The sequence below is a fragment of the Pan troglodytes genome, chromosome 5 (genome assembly GCF_028858775.2).
Source record: "Pan troglodytes isolate AG18354 chromosome 5, NHGRI_mPanTro3-v2.0_pri, whole genome shotgun sequence".
In the NCBI taxonomy this organism is placed as follows: domain Eukaryota; kingdom Metazoa; phylum Chordata; class Mammalia; order Primates; family Hominidae; genus Pan; species Pan troglodytes.
Genome location: NC_072403.2, coordinates 162913757 through 162939033, shown reverse-complemented (window position 1 = coordinate 162939033; position 25277 = coordinate 162913757). Strand labels below are relative to the sequence as shown.

The 25277-nt window shown below is 43.8% G+C and overlaps 1 protein-coding gene across 7 annotated transcripts in view; it reads right to left on the bottom strand.

Annotated features, from left to right (window-relative positions):
- The window catches only part of MTHFD1L (methylenetetrahydrofolate dehydrogenase (NADP+ dependent) 1 like), a 240429-nt gene that overhangs the window by 118416 nt on the left and 96736 nt on the right, over positions 1-25277 (bottom strand). For all 7 annotated transcript variants that reach the window (XR_010157792.1, XR_010157793.1, XR_010157794.1 and 4 more), the window contains exons 18-20: positions 24742-24882; positions 20118-20186; positions 13089-13200 (exon numbers count right to left, since the gene is read on the bottom strand). Coding sequence is in view for 4 of the 7 variants with exons in the window: in XM_024357475.3 (XP_024213243.2) it covers positions 13089-13200; positions 20118-20186; positions 24742-24882 (322 nt within the window). In the remaining 3 variants the exon portion in view is untranslated. The remainder of the gene's footprint in view (positions 1-13088; positions 13201-20117; positions 20187-24741; positions 24883-25277) is intronic.

Genomic DNA, 25277 nt, shown 5'->3' with positions numbered 1-25277 from the left:
TTAAACAATTGGCTGGGTGGAGTGGAGTGTGCCTGCAGTCTCAGCTACTCAGGAGGCAGAGGTGGGAGGATCGCTCGAGCCCAGGAGGTAGAGGTTGCAGTGAGCTGTTAGCCTGGGTGACAGAACGAGACTCTGTCTCAAAAAATTAAAAACAAAACAAAATGAAAAGAAGAAAATTAAACTCTTTCTTTTGTTTTCAAAGTTCCAAGGAAACTTCTTTTATGACAACTGCTTGGAATTGAACGTAACAGTTCCTAGGATTGACTTAGGAAGTAGGAAGACAAGAGAGACTTTCTCTTTCCTGGGGACTGCACAGCCATGTCAGGTGAAGCTCAGAAGGAGCAGGTAAAGAAGAGATGATGGTTTTGGAAGAACAGCTGGCCCCATCTGCACTCGCCTTGGATGCTGCAGAGCCTGGGACAAAGGGGACAGCACTCTCGGCTGCCTTAGATCTATGGAGGCCAGCTGGCCCTTTTCATAGGGCTGGGCTGACAACCACTGATGCACATATCACCAGGGCAGAAAAGTCTCACAAACTGTAAGAGTTAAGGAAAAAAGACACCATTACACAAACAAATTCTAAGATGATTAAAGGCCTCAATGCAAGAGACAACAGTTATAAGGCAATACAAATGATTATCTTTATAACCTCCAAAAGCAGAAATCATAAAGAAAAAGGGTGGACAAGAAAAGGTACAACAAGCATATTTAAAAGATAAGCCATACAGGGGAGAAGATATTTGTAACTCATAATGGCAAAGTATTCGTATTCGGAATCTATAAAGGATTTCCATTAATTAGTAAGAAAAAGGTAAATAGCACAATACAAAATAGACAATTCACAAATGCCCAGAAACAGCCATAAAGATGCTAAATCTCACAACTATAATGAACTACCATCAGATTAGCAAGAGCTAAAAAAATCTAACAATAGAAGTGTTGAGCCGGTCATAGTGGCTCACACCTGTAATCCCAGCACTTTGGGAGGCCAAGGTGGGCGGATCACCTGAGGTCAGGAGTTTGAAACCAACCTGGTCAACTTGGCGAAACCCCATCTCTACTAAAAATACAAAACTTAGCCAGGTGTGATGGTGTGCACCTGTAATCCCAGCTACTTGGGAGGCTGAGGCAGGAGAATTGCTTGAACCTGGGAGGTGTAGGTTGCAGTGAGCTGAGATCATGCCACTGCACTCCAGCCTGGGCAACAGAGAGAGACTCTGTCTCAAGAAAAAAAAAAAAAAAGAAATGTCAGGACAAATGTGGAGAGGTCAGAAATCTCACACACACAATTGGTAGTGATATAAATTGGTATTACGTTGCAGAACAATTTGGCTTTATCTATTAAGTTGTTGCTAAGCGTACTTTTAACCTCCCAAATCTCACTCCTGTATATAGTCCCTATAAGACCTTTTAGACTAAATCTCAGAGACATGGACAAGAATGTCCCCCATAGCATTATTTGTAACAGCAGAACACTGGAAGCAATCTGAAAGCCCCTTGACAAATAATGCACAAATGCACGTGCTACATGCACGCACAGAAGGCTAAACTGCAGGCAAAATGAGGCTTTTTGGATCACAGCGACATAGAGAAATGCAAAACTGTTATGTTGCATAAAAATATCAAGTTATAGAGCAGGGGTTGGCTAGTATGGCTAGCAGGACAAATCCAGGTGCCTCTGGGTTTTGTATATGGTCTACATCTTTTCTTTTTTTTTGACATGTTAAATTATTAAGTTTTTAAAAATTATTTATCCTTTTATTTTTTTCTTTATATCTTTATAAGCTTTTTTTCTATTTTAAAAATTCTTGATCTTTTATATATATATTTTTAAATTTTATTTTATTTTTATTGATCATTCTTGGGTGTTTCTCACAGAGGGGGATTTGGCAGGGTCATAGGACACTAGTGGAGGGAAGGTCAGCAGACAAACAAGTGAACAAAGGTCTCTGGTTTTCCTAGGCAGAGTGTTTGTGTCCCTGGGTACTTGAGATTAGGGAGTGGTGATGACTCTTAACGAGCATGCTGCCTTCAAGCATCTGTTTAACAAAGCACATCTTGCACCGCCCTTAATCCATTTAACCCTGAGTGGACACAGCACATGTTTCAGAGAGCACAGGGTTGGGGGTAAGGTCATAGATCAACAGGATCCCAAGGCAGAAGAATTTTTCTTAGTACAGAACAAAATGAAAAGTCTCCCATGTCTACTTCTTTCTACACAGACACGGCAACCATCCGATTTCTCAATCTTTTCCCCACCTTGCCCCCCTTTCTACTCCAGAAAACCGCCATCGTCATTATGGCCCATTCTCAATGAGCTGTTGGGTACACCTCCCAGACGGGGTGGTGGCCGGGCAGAGGGGCTCCTCACTTCCCAGTAGGGGCGGCCGGGCAGAGGCACCCCTCAGCTCCCGGACTGGGTGGCTGGCCAGGCAGGGGGCTGACCCCCCCATCTCCCTCCCGGATGGGGCGGCTGGCCGGGCGGGGGGCTGACCCCCCCACCTCCCTCCCGGACGGGGCGGCTGGCCGGGCAGAGGGGCTCCTCACTTCCCAGTAGGGGCGGCCGGGCAGAGGCGCCCCTCACCTCCTGGACGGGGCGGCTGGCCGGGCGGGGGGCTGAGCCCCCCACCTCCCTCCCGGACGGGGCGGCTGGCCGGGGGGGGCTGAGCCCCCCACCTCCCTCCCGGATGGGGCGGCTGGCCGGGCGGGGGAGCTGACCGCCCCCCACCTCCCTCCCGGATGGAGCGGCTGGCCAGGCGGGGGGCTGACCCCCCCACCTCCTTCCCGGACGGGACGGCTGGCCGGGTGGGGGGCTGACCCCCCCACCTCCCTCCCGGACGGGGCGGCTGGCTGGGCAGAGGGGCTCCTGGCTGGGCAGAGGGGCTCCTCACTTCCCAGGAGGGGCGGCCGGATTTATCCTTTTAAAAAGTGTCTTTCTTTCTTTCTTTCTTTCTTTCTTTCTTTCTTTCTTTCTCTTTTAAAAAGTATTATCTCTCTCTCTCCCCCTCTCCCTCTCTCTCTCTCTTTCTTTCAAGACAGGGTTTCACCATGTTGTCCATAGTAGCTTACCAAGTAGCCAGGTGTGATCATAACTTGCTGCAGCCTTAAACTTTTGGACTCAAGTGATCCTTCCACCTCAGCCTCCTGAGTAGCTGGAACTACAGGCATGTGCCACCAAACCTGGCTAATTAAAAAAATTTTTTTATAGAGATGGGATCTTGCTATGTTGCCCAGTCTGGTCTTGAACCCCTGGGCTCAAGCAATCCTCCCACCTTGGCCTCCAAAAGCAGTGGAAGTACAGGCATGAGCCACTGTGCCTGGCCACCTTTTAAAATGTTGCCAACAATATCAGAAGAGTATTATTACACGTGAAAATTATATGAAATTCAAATGTTAGGAACCATTAATAACATCTGTTGGAACACAGCCAGACTCATTCCGAAACATGGACTAGTTTACGAATTCATGCTTTACCTATGGCCGCTTTCTAAATTGAGTACTTGGGACACAGACTCTGTGACCCAAACTATTTATGATCTTGCCATTTACAGAAAAAGTGCACTGACCTCATTAGAGAAGAATGCAGTCAGTTAATATCTATTAATATATAAAATTTGAAAACACATAAAAAATACCAAGAAAAGCCGCACATCTGTGATTCTAATGTGCAATGAGGTGCCGTGAGGCATTGCAGCAAACTCAGAGGCACCGTGGGGTATTTTAAATTTTTGAGGGAAACGCGGTAATACAGGACATCCGTTGGACACTGCAAATACTACTCATGTGAGGTTTTTCACTGCTTCAACAATAGTGCTCTACATCCCTTTCCACGACATCATATATTTGCAAAGCAAAGTTTTTGGCAGGTACCGCAGCAAAATGCAAAAATCGTGTGAAAATCAACGTGGAACAGGAAATGAGGTGCGAGTGTCAACTGGTTACAAAGGGTCAGAAGTTGTCTGGTGCCTGACAAGGACAGACATCTCATTCATAACGTATGGTGGTAATTTAAAAATGAAATGATGTTATTTTTTTCCTTTGAATTCATATGTATTTTTTTTTCAGGTGGCCACTTAGTTGTAAGGACACAAATATTCATTAAGTTGTTTGGACCTATTTAATAAATGGACATGTTAGGTATTTCTCTTGCCCGGGCGGTACCATGAAAAAAATTGCTGGGCCATTAATGGTCATGAGCAGAGAAAGTCTGAGAACCTCCGCTACAGATCTCTAGTGTACATATATGTGTGTGGTCAAAGTAGAAACACACACCCGGAAACGATAATCACTCAAATCAGGAGAGAAGCAGAAAAAAGAACGGGATCAGGAGGGTCCACGGGAACTTCAACTGTGTCTCTAATATCTGATTTCTTCTCTTCTCTCTTTTCTTTTCTTTTCTTTTTTCTTTTTTTAGAGACAGGGTCTCACTCTGTTGCCCAGGAGAATTAAACTGCTGGGCATAATTGATCCTCCTGCCTCAGACTCCCAAGTAGCTAGGACTATAGGCATGCGCCACCATGCCCAGCTAAACGTATCTCTTTAAAAAAACAAAAAAACTAAAGGACACACAGCGACATGTTAAGATTTTGATGAAACAGAGTGGTGGGAACATGGGTGTTTGTAACATTACTTTGCTTACTTTCCTGTTTAGTGTATATGAAGAACATTTTGCTTTTTCATTTGTTTTCAAAGGACAGAGGAGCAGCTTGAAAGAGGGCTACTTTACACAAAAGCGTAGAAAGAGAAAGGTGAGGTAGGACAAGGGCCGAACAGACAGCGAGGGGACGAATGAGCTTCGGCAGCAAGCCACACAGGAGAAATGAGAGCTTTGGAGATGACACAAAACAACCCTCCCTTAGAGTTAAGCCTTCCTGAAGACAGGGGCTGAAAAACACGACCCGTGATTAGCAGTTTCCTGAGTTCGCACATGACCTTCAGCCAGAGTCTCTAATAAGCCAGCACTTCTCAACCTTGATTTAATTATGAATAAATTTACTAAAGACAAAAAACCTGGAAGTATCATAATAACAAAAGTGGAGCCCAGGCTGAGATCAGTGTTCTTAAATAATGTAAACAGGGCAAGGTCTGGGAGAATTAAAGCTTAGAGCTGCAGGATCACTTGACGTCAGATTTTTTTTTTTTTTTTTTTAAAGGTGGATGAAATCATGAGAATGTTTAGTTTGTCTGGTTTTCTTCTACCAAAATGATGGAATATTTAGAATTTCAGGGCAATAAAAGTGGAAAGAGAGAATAAGCCAGTAGCTGGGTATAGCCACCAGCAGAGTCCTCTGAAGGCCAAGAAGATTGGTTATAAAACTGTCCCCTAGGCTGGGTGCAGCGGTGCACAGCTATAATCTCGACACTTTGGGAGGCAGAGGTGAGTGGATCGCCTGAGGTCAGGAATTTGAGACCAGCCTGGCTAACATGGAGAAACTCCATCTCTACTAAAAATACAAAACTAGCCGGGCATGGTGGTGCGTGCCTGTAATCCCAGCTACTTGGGAGGCTAAGGCAGTAGAATCGCTTGAACCCGGGAGGCGGAGGTTGCAGTGAGCCAAGATTGTGCCACTGAACTCAAGCCTAGGAGACAGAGTGAGACTCCGTCTCAAAAAAGGAAAATAAAAAAATAAAAAAAACTGTCCCCCAAAAATACAGGTTGAGAGGTAGAGCAAGGAAACAGTGGGACTCGATAAGGTCATCTTTAATCAGTAACCTACTTGGGAGGAAGAAATGTTAAAGTAGGACACAGAAAAGAAAAAAAGGACCAAAAAGGACCACCACTGTTGGCGCACATTACGATATATCGGTACAATACAGTTATATTGGTACTTCCTGTAACTGTGACCATCTGCTGTAGACAGCTCACCCGAAATTCTTCTTATTTTTTTGAGACCGAGTTTTGCTCTTGTTGCCCAGGCTGGAGTGCAATGGCACAATCTCAGCTCACTGCAGCCTCCGCCTCCCGGGTTCAAGCGATTCTCCTGCCTCACCCTCCCAAGTAGCTGGGATTACAGGGCCCACAACCACGCTCGGCTAATTTTGTATTTTTAGCAGAGACAGGGTTTCACCATGTTGGTCAGGCTAGTCTCGAACTCCTGACCTCAAGTGATCCACCCATCTCGGCCTCCCAAAGTGTTGGGATTACAGGCATGAGCCACTGCGCCTAGCTAAAATTATTTTTTAATGGGAGAGGGTGGCAACCAGGTAAAGAGCATTGAGAAAAACACTGAGAGCACAATAGCCGCCTGATCACCCACAAGCTTTGGCGAGGAGGAGCCCTCAGGTCACGTCCTCTGTCACTTACTCTCTGATTGATCGTGGACATGTATCATCATCTTGCTAAGCTTCTGTCACATCATCTGTAAGATGAGGATAGTAACACTGATCCGACAGACGGTTTTAAGGATTGAGTGAGAAGGTATATGACAGTCTCAGCACTGGTCTAATGCTCAGGAATGGCTCAGAAACAGGGTCGTTTTTAATGAAAATATTAACAAGGCTTTGTTTCGCAATCCCATTCAATTTGTCTTGGAACTGCTATGTCGATTCATTCTGATTTCTAAATCCTAATCCTGAAATGTCTGAGGCAAAGATCACCCTGTGTTTTAATTGGGCACTTGTCTCATATGTCTCCTCTGCTGCATGAGTGTTTATGCTCATGTACCCAGGAAGCACCTGGGGAACACAGCCAGGTCTGTGTGATTCTCTACAGAGAGCAAGCAGCGGAGTTGCAATCAATTAGGTAGCTTCTTGACAAGCACCTCTGGATAAGGATAATAAATGCCAAATGTGTACGGGACATCGAAAGCTACCGTCGAAAGTAGAGCTAGGCTTTGAGATATGCACCAACAGTTCTCTCTCTCTCTTATGTCACGGTCCCCTGTGAGAATCCAAGAATTGTGTAATTTTCTCCAGGTTAAAAAAAAAAAAGGTGGCCAGGTGCGGCAGCTCACGCCTGTAATCCTAGCACTTTGGGAGGCCGAGGCGGGTGGAACACCTGAGGTCAGGAGTTCGAGACCAGCCTGGCTAACATGGTGAAACCAGGTCTCTACTAAAAATACAAAAATTAGCCAAGTGTGGTGGCATGCGCCTGTAATCCAAGCTACTCAGGAGGCTGAGGTAGGAGAATCGCTTGAACCTGGGAGGTGGAGGTCGCCGTGAGCTGAGGTCACGCCACTGCACTCCAGCCTGGAAGACAGAGTGGGACTCCATCTCAAAAAAAAAAAAAAGGTATATATATATATATATATATCTCCATATGCACGAATCTATATTTAATTATGGGACGGAGTTGTAGATGTAAGTCTATCCAGGAGTCCACCAGTGGCTGGTGACCCTCAGTTAATGACACCTGCCTATAAGGATACACAATTGCATTCTGCACTCCTCTGCAAAGACAAGATCTTTATCTGAAAACTGGAATCAAAACCAACTGAAAGAGCAGAAAACAAATTAAAAAATCCAAAGTTAATGGGTAAGTATGAAATTCCTACAAACAGTTTAAAGATAAGATAATAATGTTTTTAAAATCCAGGAACCTCAATACTGCTTTTTCCTTTCTTTCTTTCCTTTTGCTTTATTTTTTAAATGTAACACATGATTAGAATTCGATGCCAAATATCTGTTTGCCTTTACAGCATGTAAATGGAAGTTAGGTGAACTCCCATGAGGACTGCTGACTAACAGAAGAAACAGCCACAACAGTGATCACAGCAGTTTTTGAAAAATTCTCATAAAGTGTTTTGCAAATTCATGCTCTTTTAAAATAAATGTCACTCTGTTTTAAGTCTAAATGGACTACTGATTCCATTATCTTAGACTAATTATTCAGAATAGACAAAATAATTCCTTCCTTGTGTGTGCTTTTTGTTAGAACAAAAATTAGACTAAATCAGCAAAACCAGTAATATGGAGACAGTTCTATCTAAGAGATGCCCATCATCCCTTAAAATTCTTAGTTAAGAACCTTAACTAATATAGTACTTAATCAAGTGCATTGTACTTACCATTGAAGTTCTTGTCTCTCACAGCACATCATCAATTACTGGAGGGCAAGAAACCTGTCTTATTCATCTTTGATTCCCAGCTTCTAGCAGATAGTACTTGACATATAGCAGAAGCTTAATAAATGCTCATTAAAGGGGTACTGAAGTCAATTATTTCAAAGGACTTAAATATATTTTCGACTACTTCTTTTCCAGAGTATACATAGAAGTGAAATTGCTAAATCATTTGTTCATTTTCAGTTCTACCTAGAAATTCCACCAAATTGCTCATTTGCTGCAAATCACCTTTTCAAATTCTCTATTTTTGTATTGGATTATCTGTCTTTCTCTTAACAGTCTTTAGTCTTCAGTGTTTTACATATTCTCAATGCTAATCATTGTCTACTATCTTTGCAAACGTTTCTTTCCAATCTGTCACTTGTTTTTTATCCTTGTATCTTTTATCACATAGAGTTTACTTCTTAATGCAGCCCAAATTATCGATATTTTTCTCTATGGTTTGAGCTTTTCATATTTTAAGAGATCCTTCCCTATTATGAGGTCATAAAGATAGTCTACTATAAACGACAACTTTTTGAAGAACATGAATTCCTGCTCAGACTTCAGATACACCTCAGATGTGCCTACTCTATTTAACTTCTGTAGAAGGATGTTGAAATGAAGGTCTTTTTGTCTCACTTTTGTTTCGGGCCTCAAATTGGTGTCAGTTTGCTCACATGCCAAAGGATGGTGCTGGCTGACCTGGCAGGGTTTGCAAAGCAGTTTGAAATAGATTTTGTATGCCTTAGCCCATTGAGGCTTCAAAAGGGTTGACGGGTTAGAACCTGGGAAAGAATTTCTTCAAAGAAAGTTATCAGTGTGCCACATCCAGCTCCCCTCCCAGCTCCCAGTGAAGAGCATGCGAAGTTGCTTCCCCCTTATTTTTATTTTTTGAGACAGAGTCCGTCTCTGTTGCCTAGGCTGGAGTGCAATGGTGTGATCTCAGCTCACTGCAACCTCTGCCTCCTGGGGTTCAAGCGATTCTCCTGCCTCAGCCTCCTGAGTAGCTGATATTACATCATGCGCCACCAAGCCCGGCTAAATTTTTTTGTATTTTTAGTAGAGACGGGGTTTCACCATGTTGGCCAGGCTGGTTTTGAACTCCTGACCTCAGGTGATCCACCCACCTTGGCGTCCCCGCTTCCCCCTTAAGCCACAAGTGAGGACCAGAAGACCAGTTGGCAAGGCTCAGGGCGTGTCCCCAGCCAGAGGTCAGAGGTCTGTGGTACCCGAGACCAGGTGTGGAATCAGAGGTAGGAAAGTCTAAATGAGGTACTGCTCAGGGGGCTTCTCCCAAAAGTGTGAGCATGTCTGCTGGTAGAGGCTACATGGGCACCATTTCATGCCAAAGCTTCAACCTAGGAGGGGCCAGGGCGAGCCTAAGTGCAAGACAAGGGTGGCAGAGAAGCAAGCAGCCACCTTCCCCTTCCCACTGTCAGCCAGAGGAGGCCCAGACAGGGGAGGAGAGGAGCTCAAGTCTGAGTGACATTTGGAGTTTTTGGTTTTGATATACAACTGGATATGCATTTTTAATTTTAGGGGTTATTCTTATGATTGAAAGTGACCAGAGGAATTAAAAAATATATGTGTTAGAGGGACTAGATATTAACTGAGAATGAGAGGGAACTATTATAAACCTCATCCAAGGGCAAGGAATGAACCAGCCCCACAGTGCAGGCTTGACCAAGCAATGGGCAAAGAACACTGTCTCCCGACCACACCCCGTTCCCACTGTGCAATACACTGGCTTTGCCACCAGCATTCCAACAGAGCCACAGCATGGACATACCACCTTCGGGAGAGTTCAACATTACAGGGCTAGAGTTCCGTGGTACGTATTTATGAATATAAGTCATTGCCATCACATATTTAGACATCATAGAGCACGATTTTTAGACATTAAAATATATTTGTACATCTATGTTCATAGCAGCATTATTCATAAGAGCCAAAGGTGGAAAAAAGTCAAATGTCCAATGTAGGATGAGTGGATAAACAAAGTATGGTCTATCCATACGATGGAATATTATTCCGCCTTAAAAAGGAAGAGAATTCTAGCCGGGCGTGGTGGCTCACACCTGTAATCCCAGCACTTTGGGAGGCTGATATGGGTGGATCACCTGAGGTCAGGAGTTTGAGACCAGACTGACCAACATGGAGAAACCCCATCTCTACTAAAAAATACAAAAATTAGCTGGGCGTGGTGGTGCATGTTTGTAATCCCAGCTACTCGGGAGGCTGAGGTAGGAGGATCGCTTGAACCTGGGAGGCGGAGGTTGTGGTGAGCCGAGATTGTGCTTTTGCACTCCAGCCTGGGCAACAAGAGCGAAACTCCATCTCACAAAAAAAAAAAAAAAAAAAAAAAAAAAAAAAAAAAGGAAGAGAATTCTGACGCCTGCTGCAACATGGATGAACCTTGAGGACATTATGCTAAGTGAAATAAGTCAGTCACAGAAGGACAAATACTGCATGATTCCACTCACATGGGGTATCCAGGAGTCAACTTCATTGAGACAGAAAGTAGAAGGGCACTGCCAGGGGCTGGGGAATGAGGAATATTTAATGGGCATGGGACTTCGGTTCTGCAGCTTGGTTGCACAACAATGGGGGTGTACTTCACTAATGAACGTACACTCAAAAATGGTGAAGATGGTAACTTTCATGTTACGTGTATTTTATAACAACTATAAATAAAATCATCCAAAAAATAAAGAGATCCAAAGAAAAAAGAAAATGTAACCTTCATCAGTAGTGTATCAATAGTGGGGGTAACAATGACAGCCAGGAGTGGCCAAGAAGGATTGAGTCTTACCGTGTGTCAGGTGCCAGGACTCAACCCCATGATCTCATTGATGCCTCATTTCAAACCTACCAAGTCCTTTCGAGAGGGAAGCCCTATCCAAAGCCCTATTTTACAGGTAGGGAAACCAAGGAAGAGAAGGGTTCATGTGCCCAAGGTTATCTGTGACTTGAAAGCAGTTGAGGTAAAACCTCTGACTTAGGGCTTGCCCTTTGAACCATCTGGCAATGGACAGATTTCATCCTCATGAAAAACCCCCCCACTTACGGCATCTTAGACTAGATGAGATCATAGAAAGAATTAGCATAATTGCTGACCTGCACATAGTTCATATTTTACAAAGCAGTTTCTCACTTGATCCTATTCATTAAAATACAGAAGTATTCTTTTTATTAAATAAAAAATTGAGCCCTAGAGAAATGAAAACACACTACCAGTCAGGGCTCCAATTCCACAGTGTCTAACTCTGAGTCCATGGCTACACATCCACATCCAACTCCTCATCTGGTCCAACTTCTCATTTTTCAGATGAGAATGTCTACAGGGGACACACCCAGAGAGGCTAATGGCTTGTTCAAGGTCACACAGAGGGCTCGTTTGCTTTGCATACATCATCAGTTTATATCTTTGAAAGTATTCTGCCATGATAACATGTATTTTATAAATATGTGTTTGACAAAGTAAGAACTGGTATGGGCAGAGATCTCTGTCAGCATAAAATAGAGCGCTTCCTTCTAGAAGCTACTTTATTTGCAGAGCTGATGCATCAGAACCACCACTTCACTTAAGCACCCGACTTTCCAGTGCCCGCCCTGACCCAGCCTCCTCGTCCATTAGCTCTATAATTAGGCAGCGATCAATTGAGCAAATCCACTTAGACAGCATGTCTAGCCACTCTTGCAGTGGATTTGCTACCGAAGGAGCAAAGTACATGAGAGCTGCAGAAAACAGATCATGGAGGAGTGGAGCTCCACCAAGCCTCATCTGATCCTGACTGCCCGTCCACAATGAATTCTTAAAAGAGTCTCAATAACACTGAATGAACTTTGTGATGTCTGAGCATAAAATGCAGTGCCAAGTTCTTTTGTCCAGCACACTCTCTTCTAATAAAATAACTCTTTTGAGTTTGATCCAAAGCTGATGATAAGAGTGAAAGAAGAGATTGCTGTCTCCGATTATAGGTATACATGTGGTTAATGGGAATTACCTGTTAGCATGGGAAATCTGCCAATGCAGTCCCTCATATGTCAGATTAAGGGACTCCTCCATGAATGCCTGTGTTTTGGTTTTGTCTTTTGTTTCCTTGCTGCCTTAGTATTGTGGGTGAGACTGGGGCTGGCACTGACTTAGTAAACTCTATGAGAGTTGCCCCTTCTTTCTAGCTGGAATATGCAAGAAAAGCCAAAGAGGAACAGGTTCTGCAAAGAACTTGACAGCAGCAAAAGGTGTGCAGTACTACCAATTAACATTTCTAAGTCTACTGGTTGGGAATCTCTCCTATATTAGCTCACAAAAAACAAGGAGAAACTGTACATGGAAATAAACCCACGACTTCAAGTTATCAGTACTACATAGTAAGGGTAGTAATGGCTGACAGTCAATCAGCACTTTCTCTTATTCAATTACCATTAGACAGTACGCTCCACAGGAGCAGGGGCTAAGGCTGGTTGTTTTCATTTTAATTTTTTCACAGAGGCAGGGTCTTCTATGCTGCCCAGGCTGGACACAAACTCCTGGGCTCGAGCAATCCTCCTGCCTCGGCTTCCTGAGTAGCGAGGCATGTGCCACTGCGCCTATCTGTTTTGCTTACCACTGGATCCCTAGCTAACATGCTTTCTAAGTGGTAGGTTCTCAAAAAACATTTGCTGAATGACTAAAATATCTCATTCAGTTTTCATAACAACCCTAAAAGGTTTGATACAGTATTGTTATCACTATTTTACACACAAGAAAACCGAAGCTCAGTAGTAATTAAAATGTGTCCAATGTTACTCAGTTTGCAAGAGTCAGAGTTTATACTCAAACCCATAAGTACTTGATACCAGACTCTATGATTCAAGCACAAGCATAATTTCACGAGTATAGACCAGACCTTAGGGCTTTTCCATTATTGAGACCCTCTATGAAAGAGGGCGCCTGAAAGAATATGTTTCATGTCAGGATGGATATCACTCCATTCCAGTCATCAGCTTTTAGATTTCTTCAATATTCTACAAGAACTAAATTTAAAAGAAATAACTTACCTACAAATCCTTCTTCACCAACCAGTTTCAGGGCAATTTTATCAGCCAACACTGAAGAGTTGCCGTGAGCAATGTTAGCAAAAGGGCCCGCATGCACGAACACAGGTGTCCCCTAGAGAAGTGAAAAAGCAAATCAAAATCCCAAAAGACAAACAGAAGCATGGAAACCAAGATCAATTTGGGGCAAATGGGGTAGGAAAGCTTTTATGAATACTGCATATTTAATGCATAAAATATTTCAAAGACAGTCAAAACACCCTGACTCAATCAAAGGACCAAATTCCCTCCAGATTCTAGAAAAATGTTATTCTACATTTAATGCTGAACCTGAGAGACAAAACTGTGAGAATACAGTCACCTCCTTCCAAAATATTGTTAAACCATTTTGTTAGTTGCCTCAATGACCATGAAATAAATTATTTACCTTATTTTATGTTGCCATGCACTATATTTTTTTAAAAGAATGAAATTAAACCCTGATGGTATAAAAGGTATATTTATTTTTTTAATTAAGAAATGATTCCATTCAAGAAAAGGTAACCATAAAAATCATTACAATTGGCTGGGCACAGTGACTCATGCCTGTAATCCCAGTACTTTGGGAGGCCAAGATGGGCGGATCGCCTGAGGTCAGGAGTTCAAGACTAGCCTGGCCAACAGTGAAACCCGTCTCTACTAAAAATACAAAATTTAGCAGGGTGTGGTGGTGTGCTCCTGTAAACCCAGCTCAGCTACTCGGGAGGCTGAAGCACAAGAATAGCTTGAACCTGGGAGGTGGAGGTTGCAGTGAGCTGAGATCGCACCACTGCACTCCAGTCTGGGTGACAGACTGACTCTGACTCAAAAATGAAAAAAAAATAAATAAAAATAAATAAATAAAACCTAGGGACACATGTTTATGAATACACAGGTGGTGTCTAACTGGAATTTTGTATTATTTGGTCAACTTCTCCATCCCCCACTGCCTCTGATAACCACTATTCTACTCTTTACTTTGCAAAAGCACTTTATATTTTTGCATAAATGTAGCTTTAGCTAGAAATCACAGAATCAGATAATGTTGAGAGCACGAAGAAGCCAACTTCTTTATCCAGAAATTTAAGGCCCAGAGAGGCTAAGGGAATTCTTCAAGGCCACGGAGGAAATTAATAATTAAGTCAAGATTAGGGCTCTGGTTTTAAAACTCCCAGTATGGAGTTGGTGAGAAAAAAATATTGGAATGTCATTGTTAGACTTCCAAACACAGGTACACACACACTTGCACACTCAAACATGGATATAGCTATAAGATACAGTACATCAAATTAAACATGTTGCTTAAAAAATTCTATGACTAACTCAAAGGCATACACACATTTATCTTGAGTTCTGGGTTTTATTTTACATGCAGAACACTCAGGAAAATAAGGCAGGAACTATCTTGCTATGAATATTCTCCATAATGGCCCTTTCAAACATTTCATAAGATTAATATTTCAAGTAATTTCAAGTAATTGTTAGCTTACCAGAGTTCTAAGCACTTAAATATGAACAGTAAAATATAAATAAATAAATGCATAAATGGAAATGTGGCTAAAATGACTGAAGAACTGAATTCCAAATTTTATTGAAGTTTAGGTAATTTAGATTGAAATGGCCACATGTCCAGTGGCCGCCATATTGGACAGTGTGCTCTCGCATGTGAAGTTTCCATCAACACCACACATGGCTAACCTGTGGGAAAATGTTAACAGCTCTCACTGTTTTCTTGTCTTAAGTCTTCCTCAGTCTGGCAATACATGAGAAGCACTTGGGATACCCAAGCCTTATCCTCAGACATTATGTTCACTGGGTCTGATGGGGAGCCCGGCATCAATCAATCAATATTCTTAAATCTTCCCAGGAGCTTCTCAAGTGCAGTCAGGATTAAGAACTACTGGTCTCCTGGCAACCTGTAAGGATGTGGCCCTTGATGACCTCCTACCAGACTAACAACCAGGTGTGTTCAAGTGTGAGCGGGAAAGCATAATCTACAAACTAGTCAATGATTTTTGGATTATCTGCTGAGATAGATTCCTAGTCAATGATTAGATACATAAAACCCAGAGTGACAACATAGGATCAGGGTACAAGAGTTCACGTGTGCAAATATTTTAAGTGAATGCAGTGTTTTATTTTGTAAAAAGGTCCATATCTTTTAAAGTAATCTTAAAACAGCCTATGCCTTAAATGAAATCGATGACACGGAACATCCTGAAGATGGTATCTTCATTTGCCAAGTGACAGATGCAGAAACAAAACCCAAGTCCATATAATCATCTGGTGGAAGTGGTTTCTCTATGGAAAGCTTTGTTTGCTTCCTACAAATGCATGCTTATTCTTTAAGGGATGTATTATAGTTACTGTGGATTTCTCTGTTTTCCGACTTACAAGAAACTTGTCTATGTACCTTCATACTTTGTTTAGGTTGAGGAGTTCTTGTGTCCTTGTAAAGTAGTCTGAAGAATTCCCCCTTCTATCCCTAGCAAGCCCAGTCCTGTATATGAACAGTTTGAGGACTCTTTTTTTTTTTTTTTTTTTTGAGGCAGGGTCTCAGTCTATTTTATGTCTCAATCTGTCACCCAGGCTGGAGTGCAGTGGCATGATCTCTGCTCACTGCAACCTCCACCTCCCCGGTTCAAGCTATTCTCCTGCCTCAGCCTCAGCAGGTCTTATTGCCCTTACTTTTATTTGCTTTTTAAGGGTTCTGAATCTCTGATTTATTAGGCAGCACAGAAATAACAGGTTTAGATTATATTTTAAAAAGTGCTCAGGCCGGGCGCGGTGGCTCACACCTATAATCCCAGTACTTTGAGAGGCAGAGGCAGACGGATCACCTGAGGTCAGGAGTTTGAGACTGGCCTGGCCAATATGGTGAAACTCTGCCTCTACTAAAAATACAAAAATTTGCTGGGCGTGGTGGCCCACGCCTGTAATCCCAGCACTTTGGGAGGCCGAGGTGGGTGGATCATGAGGTCAGGAGTTCGAGACCAGCCTGGCCAACATGGTAAAACCCTGTCTCTACTAAAAATACAAAAATTAGCCGGGCATGGTGGCGGGCGCCTGTAATCCCAGATGCTCAGGAGGCTGAGGCAGGACAATCGCTTGAAACCAGAAGGCAGAGGTTGCAGTGAGCCAAGATCACACCATTGCACTCCAGCCTGGGCAACAAGAGCAAAACTCCGTCTCAAAAAAAAAAAAGAATTATTTAAAACAAGAAAATGATTATCCTGGCTGGGCATGGTGGCTCACGCCTATAATTCCAGCACTTTGGGGGCTCAGGCGGGCAGATCACCTGAGGTCAGGAGTTTGAGACCAGCCTGGCCAACGTGGTGAAACCCCATCTCTACTTAAAAAAAAAATACAAAAATTAGCCGGGTGTGGTGGCGGGCGCCTATAATCCCAGCTACCTGGGAGGCTGAGGCAAGAGAATCGCTTGAACCTGGGAGGCAGAGGTTGCAGTGAGCCGAGATCCCACCATTGCACTCCAGGCTGGGCGACAGGGAGAGACTCCGTCTCAAAAAAACAAAACAAAACAAAACAAACAACAACAATAAAGACAATGATTATCCCTAATAATAAGTATTCATCTTTGAGGGAGAAGTGTTATGAAGGAATATCACATCACTTCGTATTTTTTCTCTTATTCAGTTATTTATTAATAAATGTGTATTTTTAGGAGAATGTAGTAAAAATAATAAACATTCACTTAATTATTCAACAAGTCTTTACTGATCCTCTAATAGGTGTCGGGCACTTTCTAGAAGCTGGAGATACGGTGGTGAACAGGATGGAAAAGGTCCTGCTGTCATCTCGGTGGGAGGAGAAATACAGAAAACAGATAAGGAAATAGGAAGCTCTCAGCATTCTGTGCCATGTACTGCAGTGACAGAAGAGGGATGGGGGCTGCACATTCCTGTGGCTTCTCTGAGCAGCTGATGCTTACATGACATGAGAACAGAGGGAGGCGAAGGAGCTGGACATGAGAATATCAGGAAGTGGCCCAGGTAGTGGTGTTAGCCGTGCAAAGGTCCCCCAGAGGATGAGAGATGAGGATAAGGGACAAGGAGCGGGAAGGGGTGAGAGCCAGATCCCCAGGGCTTTTCAGACCAGGGTGGAAACATGGGTAAATCATGGAAGAACTCTAAGTAGGAAGGCAACAGGGCTTCATTAGGTTTCAGTCTCTATGGCTGCTGAGGAGAGAGTATTTTGGAAGAAAAGAGTAGCAGCAGAGAGACTGGTTGGGAGGCTGCTGCACTCGTGCAGGTGGGGCGTGCTGGCAGCTAAAGCAGGAAGGAGGGAGGCATTGAGCATCGTGGACAGGGCAGAGTCATGTAACCAAGGACAACTCTGCAGGGATGGACACAGGAAGAGGGGAAGGGAAAACAGGCCTCTAGGATCATCCTCGGGTTTCTGCCTTGAATGACTGGGTAGCTTTCAGGGAAGCAGCGAGCTGGAAGGAAGTAGGTAGGAGGTGGGTCCTGGTTTATGTACCAGTTTGAAATGGCTTTTCCCCACCCACGTGGCTCCTGGTAACTATACCTGCAAGTCTGAAATTCCAGGTGCATGATATTCCAAACAAGAGTTTGGGAGTCATCACCTGGCTAATTCTGGAGGAGAACGGGGCAAAAAAGGTGAGGGGTCATCAGAGAAGCCAGGAAAGCAGAGGAGGAGCAGTGAGCAGGCCTGGGGAGGGGGGGACCCCAGACGCTAGAGGAACCAGGTGCTCCTGAAGGAAGACAAGGGCAGCTGTGTCAAACTCTGCTGAGCTTCTCTGAGGAGGGCACAGCAACAAAGACTTGGTGTCTCCAAGGGAAAAGTGACCTGGACAAGGGCAGTCAGGAGAGGTAGAACCCGAGGTCAGTTAACATGGAGACCCCAATGACAGACAAGAGCTGGGCAGAAGCTAGATGAGGATGCAGGGGGAGGCAGGAGGTTTTTGAAATGTTTTTGTTTGCTTTTTAAGATGGCCTACCTCTGAGGATACGTGCATGCTGGCAGAATGATCAGGGGAGAGGAAAGACGGGAAGGACAACCTGCCACAGAAGGGTGTGGTCTTGGCACCTATGCATCCTGCACCCCTCCCCCAGGGCTGCAGACACCTGTTCAAAGGTGTTCAGTCCTCCCTTCCTCAGCTCAGGGGACACCTTCAGTCTGCACCCTCACTGGGCACCTTCAGAAATGGTCCCCCCATTTTTTTCTATTCTCTTTTTTTAAAAGATAAGAGGCTCACTCTGTCGCCCAGGCTGGAGTGCAGTGGTGAAATCTCAGTTCACTGTAATCTTCGCCTCCTGTTCAAGTGATTCTCCTGCCTCAGCCTCCCAAGGAGCTGGGATTTCAGGCATGTGCCACCATGCCCAGCTAATTTATTTTGTATTTTTAGTAGACATGGGATTCACTATGTTGGCCAGGCTGGTCTCGAGGTTCCTGACCTCAAGGGATCTGCCCGCCTTGGCCTCCCAAAGTGCTGGGATTACAGGCGTGAGCCACCGTGCCTGGCCAATCCCCCCATTTCTGTCATATTGGTTCTGATATGGTTTGGCTCTGTGTACCCACCCACATCTCATGTCGAATTATAACCTTCAAAGTTGGAGGAGGGGCCTGGGGAGAGGTGACTGGATTCTGGGAGTGAATTTCCCCCTTGCTGTTCTCATGATTGTGAGTGAGTCCTCATGAGATCTAGTTGTTTAAAAGTGTGTAGCACTTCCTCCTTCGCTCTCTCTCTCCTGCTCTGCCATGTGAAGACCTGTCTGCTTCCCCTTCGCCTTCCACCATGATAAGTTTCCTGAGGCCTCCCCAGCCATGCTTCCTGTACAGCCTGCAGAACTGTGAGCCAATTAAACCAATTTTCTTCTTAAATTACCCAGTCTCAGGTAGTTCCTTACGGCAATGCGAAAACAAACTAATACAGGTTCCTAACCAGATCCTCGCTCTTGCTGTCTGAAATTGCAAAACACCTTGCTGCCCAAGGCCCCTGCACTAAAGGTAACCCTCTGTCCAAATGTTCTTCAAGACACATGCATGGCTCACCCCCTTGGTTTACTCAGCTCTGTGCTGGTACTGCTTTAACAGGCAGGCAGGCACAGACACACATACCCCACATCACTCTGGCCCTCATGACCTCTGATTTTTCTTCTCCAGACCTTACCACCAACAAACATGCTGTGTGTTTATTGACTTGCCTTTGGCAAATGCTTTCCTGGAAAGTCTTGGCATTTATTGTATTTTGCTTGGAAACAAACAAACAACAATAAAAAAGCAAACCAAAAAATCCACAACTCAATGATTATGAGAGATTAAGGGAACACAGAAAATAAATTGTAAACATGGCCATACAACCTATTGAAATGTTAGACAGACATTGACTTTCTCTCTCTTTTTTTTTTTCAGACGGAGTCTCACTCTGTCGCCCAGGCTGGAGTGCAGTGGTGCGAGCTCAGCTCACTGCAACTTCTGCCTCCCGGGTTCAAGCGATTATCCTGCCTCAGCCTCCCGAATAGCTGGGACTACAGGTGCGTGCCACAATGCCCAGCTAATTTTTTTGTATTTTTAGTAGAGATGGGGTTTCACCATATTGGTCAGGCCGGTCTTGAACTCCTAACCTCATGATCTGCCCACCTCGGCCTCCCAAAGTGCTAGGATTACAGGCATGAGCCACCGCGCCTGGCCTCAGACATTGACTTTCTAAGTTTCTACTCGGGTCAATTAAGCCAAGACATGACTTATATTAAAGAAGCTACGAATACACTTAAAATTTTTTTTTTTTTGGTTGGCCAAGAAGTTATTCTGATGCTTCTTCATAAATTACCCAGTCTCAGGTAGTTCCTTGTAGCAATGTCAAAATGGACTAACACAGGTTCCTAACCAGATCCTCACTCTTTCTGCCTGAGATTGCAAAGCACACTGCTGCCCCAGGCATGCTCTATGCCTGCCTCATATTGGCTAAAAATGTTCACATTGTGTGGCAATCCAGTTAATGCAAACAATTACTATAAGAAGAAAACCACTTACTTCCAGGGTCTGCATCAGGTTTGGTTTTATTGCATCTTTCATCAAAACTGTCAAAGCACCTGTCACCCCCTACAGGAGAGAGAAAAACATTAGATTCCTGACAAAAGATCATCCAGGCAATGGTTAACCCCTTGGCACTTCTCTCCAGCCTGCTTCTTGGGTGGGCGTCCCCACAGGCAACCCTGGGCCACAGGGGACAGTGCTGCTGTCTCTGTCCACCTCTCCCCACCAGAGCTGAGAATGGATGTCAGTCACACTAAGATGTGAATGGTGATGGGGTAATAGCATTTTGAAGGACATTTGACCTTCTTCCAAAACCTTCCTTGATGGTGTTTATGAGATTTTCCATAAAACAAATCTTTCATTGCAAGAAAATGTGTTTTCTGGCTATTTATGCACGGTGTATTTTCATAATCAGAGGCTTTACTCTTGCTCAAAGAAATAAGGTGAAGAACAGAAACAAGGCTCTGTACAGAGCAGGAATGAAGTAGGGTAAAGGGAAATGTCTAAAATCACCCCCTCTGATTTCTCACCATCTCTACATCATTCATTCCACAGAGACAGAATAACTCAACAAACTACCACATTTAAAAGCTTTCTAGTTTAGATCTGAAAGGCTTCACGCTATCTCTCTTCCTACAGTCAAGCTGGTGCAACTTATACATGAAATAAGGCAGCTTCCTTCCAATCCTAGGAAGTACTGGGTTGAGTTCCTTCTAAGTCCTCTTTCTCTGTTCCTGGATGAAGAAAAGACAGAGAAGAGAGAGAACAGGGATGATGCATGAGAACTAGCGGAAAACATGTGCCAAAAAAAGGCCACAAGGCTAAAGTTTGTTATTTTTTAATGTGATGTCACTATTCACATTCTTTTCTTTCTTTTTTTGAGAACGGAATCTCTCTCTGTTGCCCAGGCTGGAGGCTCACTGCAACCTCTGCCTCCAGGGTTCAAGCGATTCTTCTGCCTCAGCCTCCCCAGTAGCTGGGACTACAAGCATGCACCACCACACACGGCTAATTTTTTTTGTATTTTTAGCAGAGATGGGGTTTCACCATATTGGCCAGGCTGGTCGTGAACTCCTGACCTCATGATCTGCCTGCCTCGGCCTCTCAAAGTGCTAGGATTACAGGCGTGAGCCACCGTGCCCGGCCTTTGTTTCTTTTTTTCCCAATTCCTTCTCGCTTTGTAAAGACCTTAAGTGGTGCCTTGGTGTTTTCAACATATTAGTTATTGGAAGGCTATAACATAAGCAAACGCTGGTAACGGTAGCTCTAGGGGGGGAAAACAGGGCGCTATCCCTTGCTGTACATAGCATCGGAAAACAGTGCCATTTTACCACAGTATGCCATGGTGCTAACAGATGCAGTGGTAGAATCCAGAGAATCTTCATCACTCTAAAGTGCATTACATTCTCCCCGTACTTTTATCAACAACAGTAGTAAATGTTTCTCTCATGTGATTGGTTTCTATTTTTACAATATTTAATCATTTAAAAGGTGTAAGAAAATCCAATCTATTTTTTCCTTAACTTCAAATTGACAGATAAAACTGTATGTATTTATTGTGTATAACATGACATTTTGAAGTATATATATGCTGTGGAATGATTAAACCTAGCTAATTAACATATGCATTACCTCACAGTTATCATTTTGGTGGTGAGAATACTTTATATCCACTCTCTTAGCAATTTTCAGGAATACACTGTTATTAACTATATTCCTATGTAACTGGAATCTACCTCACTGTATAAAACACACATGATATGAATGCAACCCACTCATTATACATACACGAAGATGGTTCACTTTGAAAGCTGCAGGACAGGCTGGGAGTGGTGGCACACACCTGTAATCCTAACACGTTGGGAGGCCAAGGCGGGTGGATCACCTGGGGTCAGGAGTTCGAGACCAGCCTGGCCAACATAGCAAAACCCCATCTCTACTAAAAATACAAAAATTAGCCAGGCATGGTGGCAGGTGCCTGTCATCCCAGCAACTCGGGAGGCTGAGGCAGGAGAATCACTTGAACCTGGGAGTTGGAGGTTGCAGTGAGCTTAGATTGCGCCATTGCATTCCAGCCTGGGCAATAGAGCAAGACTCCATCTCAAAAAAAAAAAAAAAAAAAAAAAAAAAGAAAAGAAAAGAAAAAAGAAATCTTCAGGACGGGAAGGCTCAGTGAGAGTTGTCCTGTTGTGCTAATGCAGAGCAGGTGGAAGAAGACGAGTACTTTTCCTACTTCTCTGCACACTATCCTTGCTTACACTTCCCAACCAAATAAACTGATTCAAAAAACTAAAGGAGGAAGGAACTTAAGAGGGATGTTTCTGTTGGATGTCTCAGGTAGGTTTCTACCTGCTCATTTTTCTGGGACACATCTCAGCACCTGTGCTGTCACGTGCAGGGCAAGCTCTGCCACCCTCTGTGTGCTGCTAGCATTCCACACTCTGTGTCCATGTGGGGAAGGCTCAGATGGATTCTTCCAGGGTATATCAGAATCATGCATATGGCAGAAACCTTCAGCAGTTCCTGAAATCCTCCCTCAATTTTCTATGGGTGGCCAACTCTCGATAGCTCCCACTGGATGAAGCACAATTTAATAAATTAGGTACTTTTTGCAAACAAGAAACACAAAAGATAACTAAAAAGAGTTTATTAAAAAGAGAAATAAAGAGTTTATTTAAAAAGGTAACTAAAAAGAGTAATCTCTGGGTTTGTTCCAGATCCAAGATTTTTATCATACACTCACACAAAAATACATTTAAGGGCTGGGCGTGGTGGCTCACGCCTGCGATCCCAGCACTTTGGGAGGTCGAGGTGGGCAGATCACCTGAGGAGTTTGAGACCAGCCTGGCCAAAATGGTGAAACCCCATCTCTACTAAAAATACAAAAATTAGCCGGGTGTGGCAGTGGGCACCTATAATCCCAGCTACTTGGGAGGCTGAGGCAGGAGAATCACTTGAACCTGGGAGGCGGAGGTTGCAGTGAGCCAAGATCACGGCATTGTACTCCAGCCTGGGAAACAAGAGCGAAACTCCATCTCAAAAACAAAATAAATAAATATAAATAAATAAATTTAAGGAAGTAGTATTTGAGGATTAAGTTTTAAAACTGTTCCTAACACATATTTATTGCCATACAAATTAATAAAATACAGAGCAATGTATTTAGACAGAAACTGTAGTATGTCAGTTTAGATAGAAATAGTGAGATTTTGGTAATTTTAATAAAGCAGCACTTTTATAGCAACCTGAGGGTTTTCTCTTCAATTTTTATACTAAGTATTCCATAGGCTGCTGACATACATTGATCTATTGAATTTACTTGACAAGACTTCTGAGATGAGTTAGATTCATTTCTTCAAAAGCAGCTGAAAAACAATCAGGACACTTTGAAAAAGAATTCAAATTATACCCTAAACCCTTGAAATTAATAAAATATGACTTTGCCTTTCTCTATTCACAACTGCTTACCAATCACCAGTGTGCATTTTAAGTTCCATTATTGTAGGAGATTCAGTATATGGGAAAGTAAACTTAAATTTGGAGTAATGGCTATCTTAGAGGCCTGTGTCCACACCCATGCACTTATATACAAAAATGCAAGCAAACAAAACACCTATGGAATATGTGGAGCTTAAGTTAACTGGAAAAGGCCAGGTGTGGTGGCTCATGCCTGTAATCCCAGCATTTTGGGAGGCTGAGGTGGGTGGATCACCTGAGATCAGGAGTTTGAGACCAGCCTGGACAACCTGGTGAAACCCCATCTCTACTAAAAATACAAAAATTAACTGGGCGTGGTGGTGTGCGCCTGTAATCTCAGCTACTCGGGAGGCAGAGGCAGGAGAATCGCTTGAACCCAGGAGGCAGGGGCTGCAGTGAGCTGAGATCACGCCATTGCACTCCAGCCTGGGCAACAGAGCCAGACTCTGTCTCAGAAAAAAAAAAAAAAAGTTAACAGGAAAGGTTGTTATTCTACTACAAAGACAAAGAAGAAAAGAAGACTAGCATGCCAATTAGAAAAAGCACTAAAAAAGGCAATGGTGTTCCATGGAAGCTTTACAGAAAGCACCACAACTACTCAAAGGGGAACAAGAAAAGCAAGACTGATTGAGGCAGAGATTTGCTTTTATAATACAAAACCCAAATCTAAGGCCCCAAATTAAATAATAAGCCAGGCTGGTGCCAGAAATGTGCCAATTTTAACTTTATCTTCCTGTTCATGGAAGCAGAGCCACTTCCTTCTGTTCCTTGGAAAGGTGATTTGCCCTCAATTTCAGGCAGGCATAGAAGGTACATTTTTTAAAAGTCACCAAGTGACTGCAGGGGGGTGACTCCTCCCCAGCCCAGGCAGAAGCAGAGATCAGGATTGGCAAGGATGGTGGAAAGCTCCTGAAATAAATTTCACGTGTTTTTGTTGCAGCCAGGTATAAGCACGTCATATATGACTATGAGAACATTAGGAAGCAGTCAGGCAAACATGCTTGTGGGGGAAGAAATGTGTGTGTGGAAACTTTTTCTGTATCCTCATTACACTCACTGATAAAAGGAAGAAAACCTTTCTTTTTCTGGTAACACAGAACGAGGACCATCCACTCCCTGAAGCTTCCGGGTTGGAAACACTCACCAAATCATCTGCTGTCACAGGCTGCCCGCTTTTGTCACTGGCCACCACCATCCTTCCCAGCCGTGCCTTCATGTCTGCGAGGCTGTCCGTCAGGGCCAGCACCGCCATGATCTCGCTGGCCACTGCGATGTCAAACTGCGCCTGAACCAGCCCAAACACAGGTAGTGGTCAGCGACAGTGCCAGTGGGATGGCCATTCCCACAAGGAGCTGGACTTCAGCCATGAAGCAACCACAGGCCCAGAGAGTCTACCCTCAAAAGGCCATGCATGCAATCCCATCAGTTTTCTGCGTGTCTGGACCATGCAGGGTTTGTGCCTGGTGCTCCCTAGGGTGGCCTCCCAGGCAGAATGTGCTCTTTGCCATGCTCTGCTCAGCAAAGGGTGGGCTGGGTTAGGACCCCTGTTACACCCGCTCACAGCACTACCACATGGTTTGCTGTTGTAGCATGTCTCAGACTTAATTGATTACTAATGTCATTATCAGTCTAGTGTGGTCATTATCAGTCTACCACTGGACCGTAAGTGCCATGAAGGCA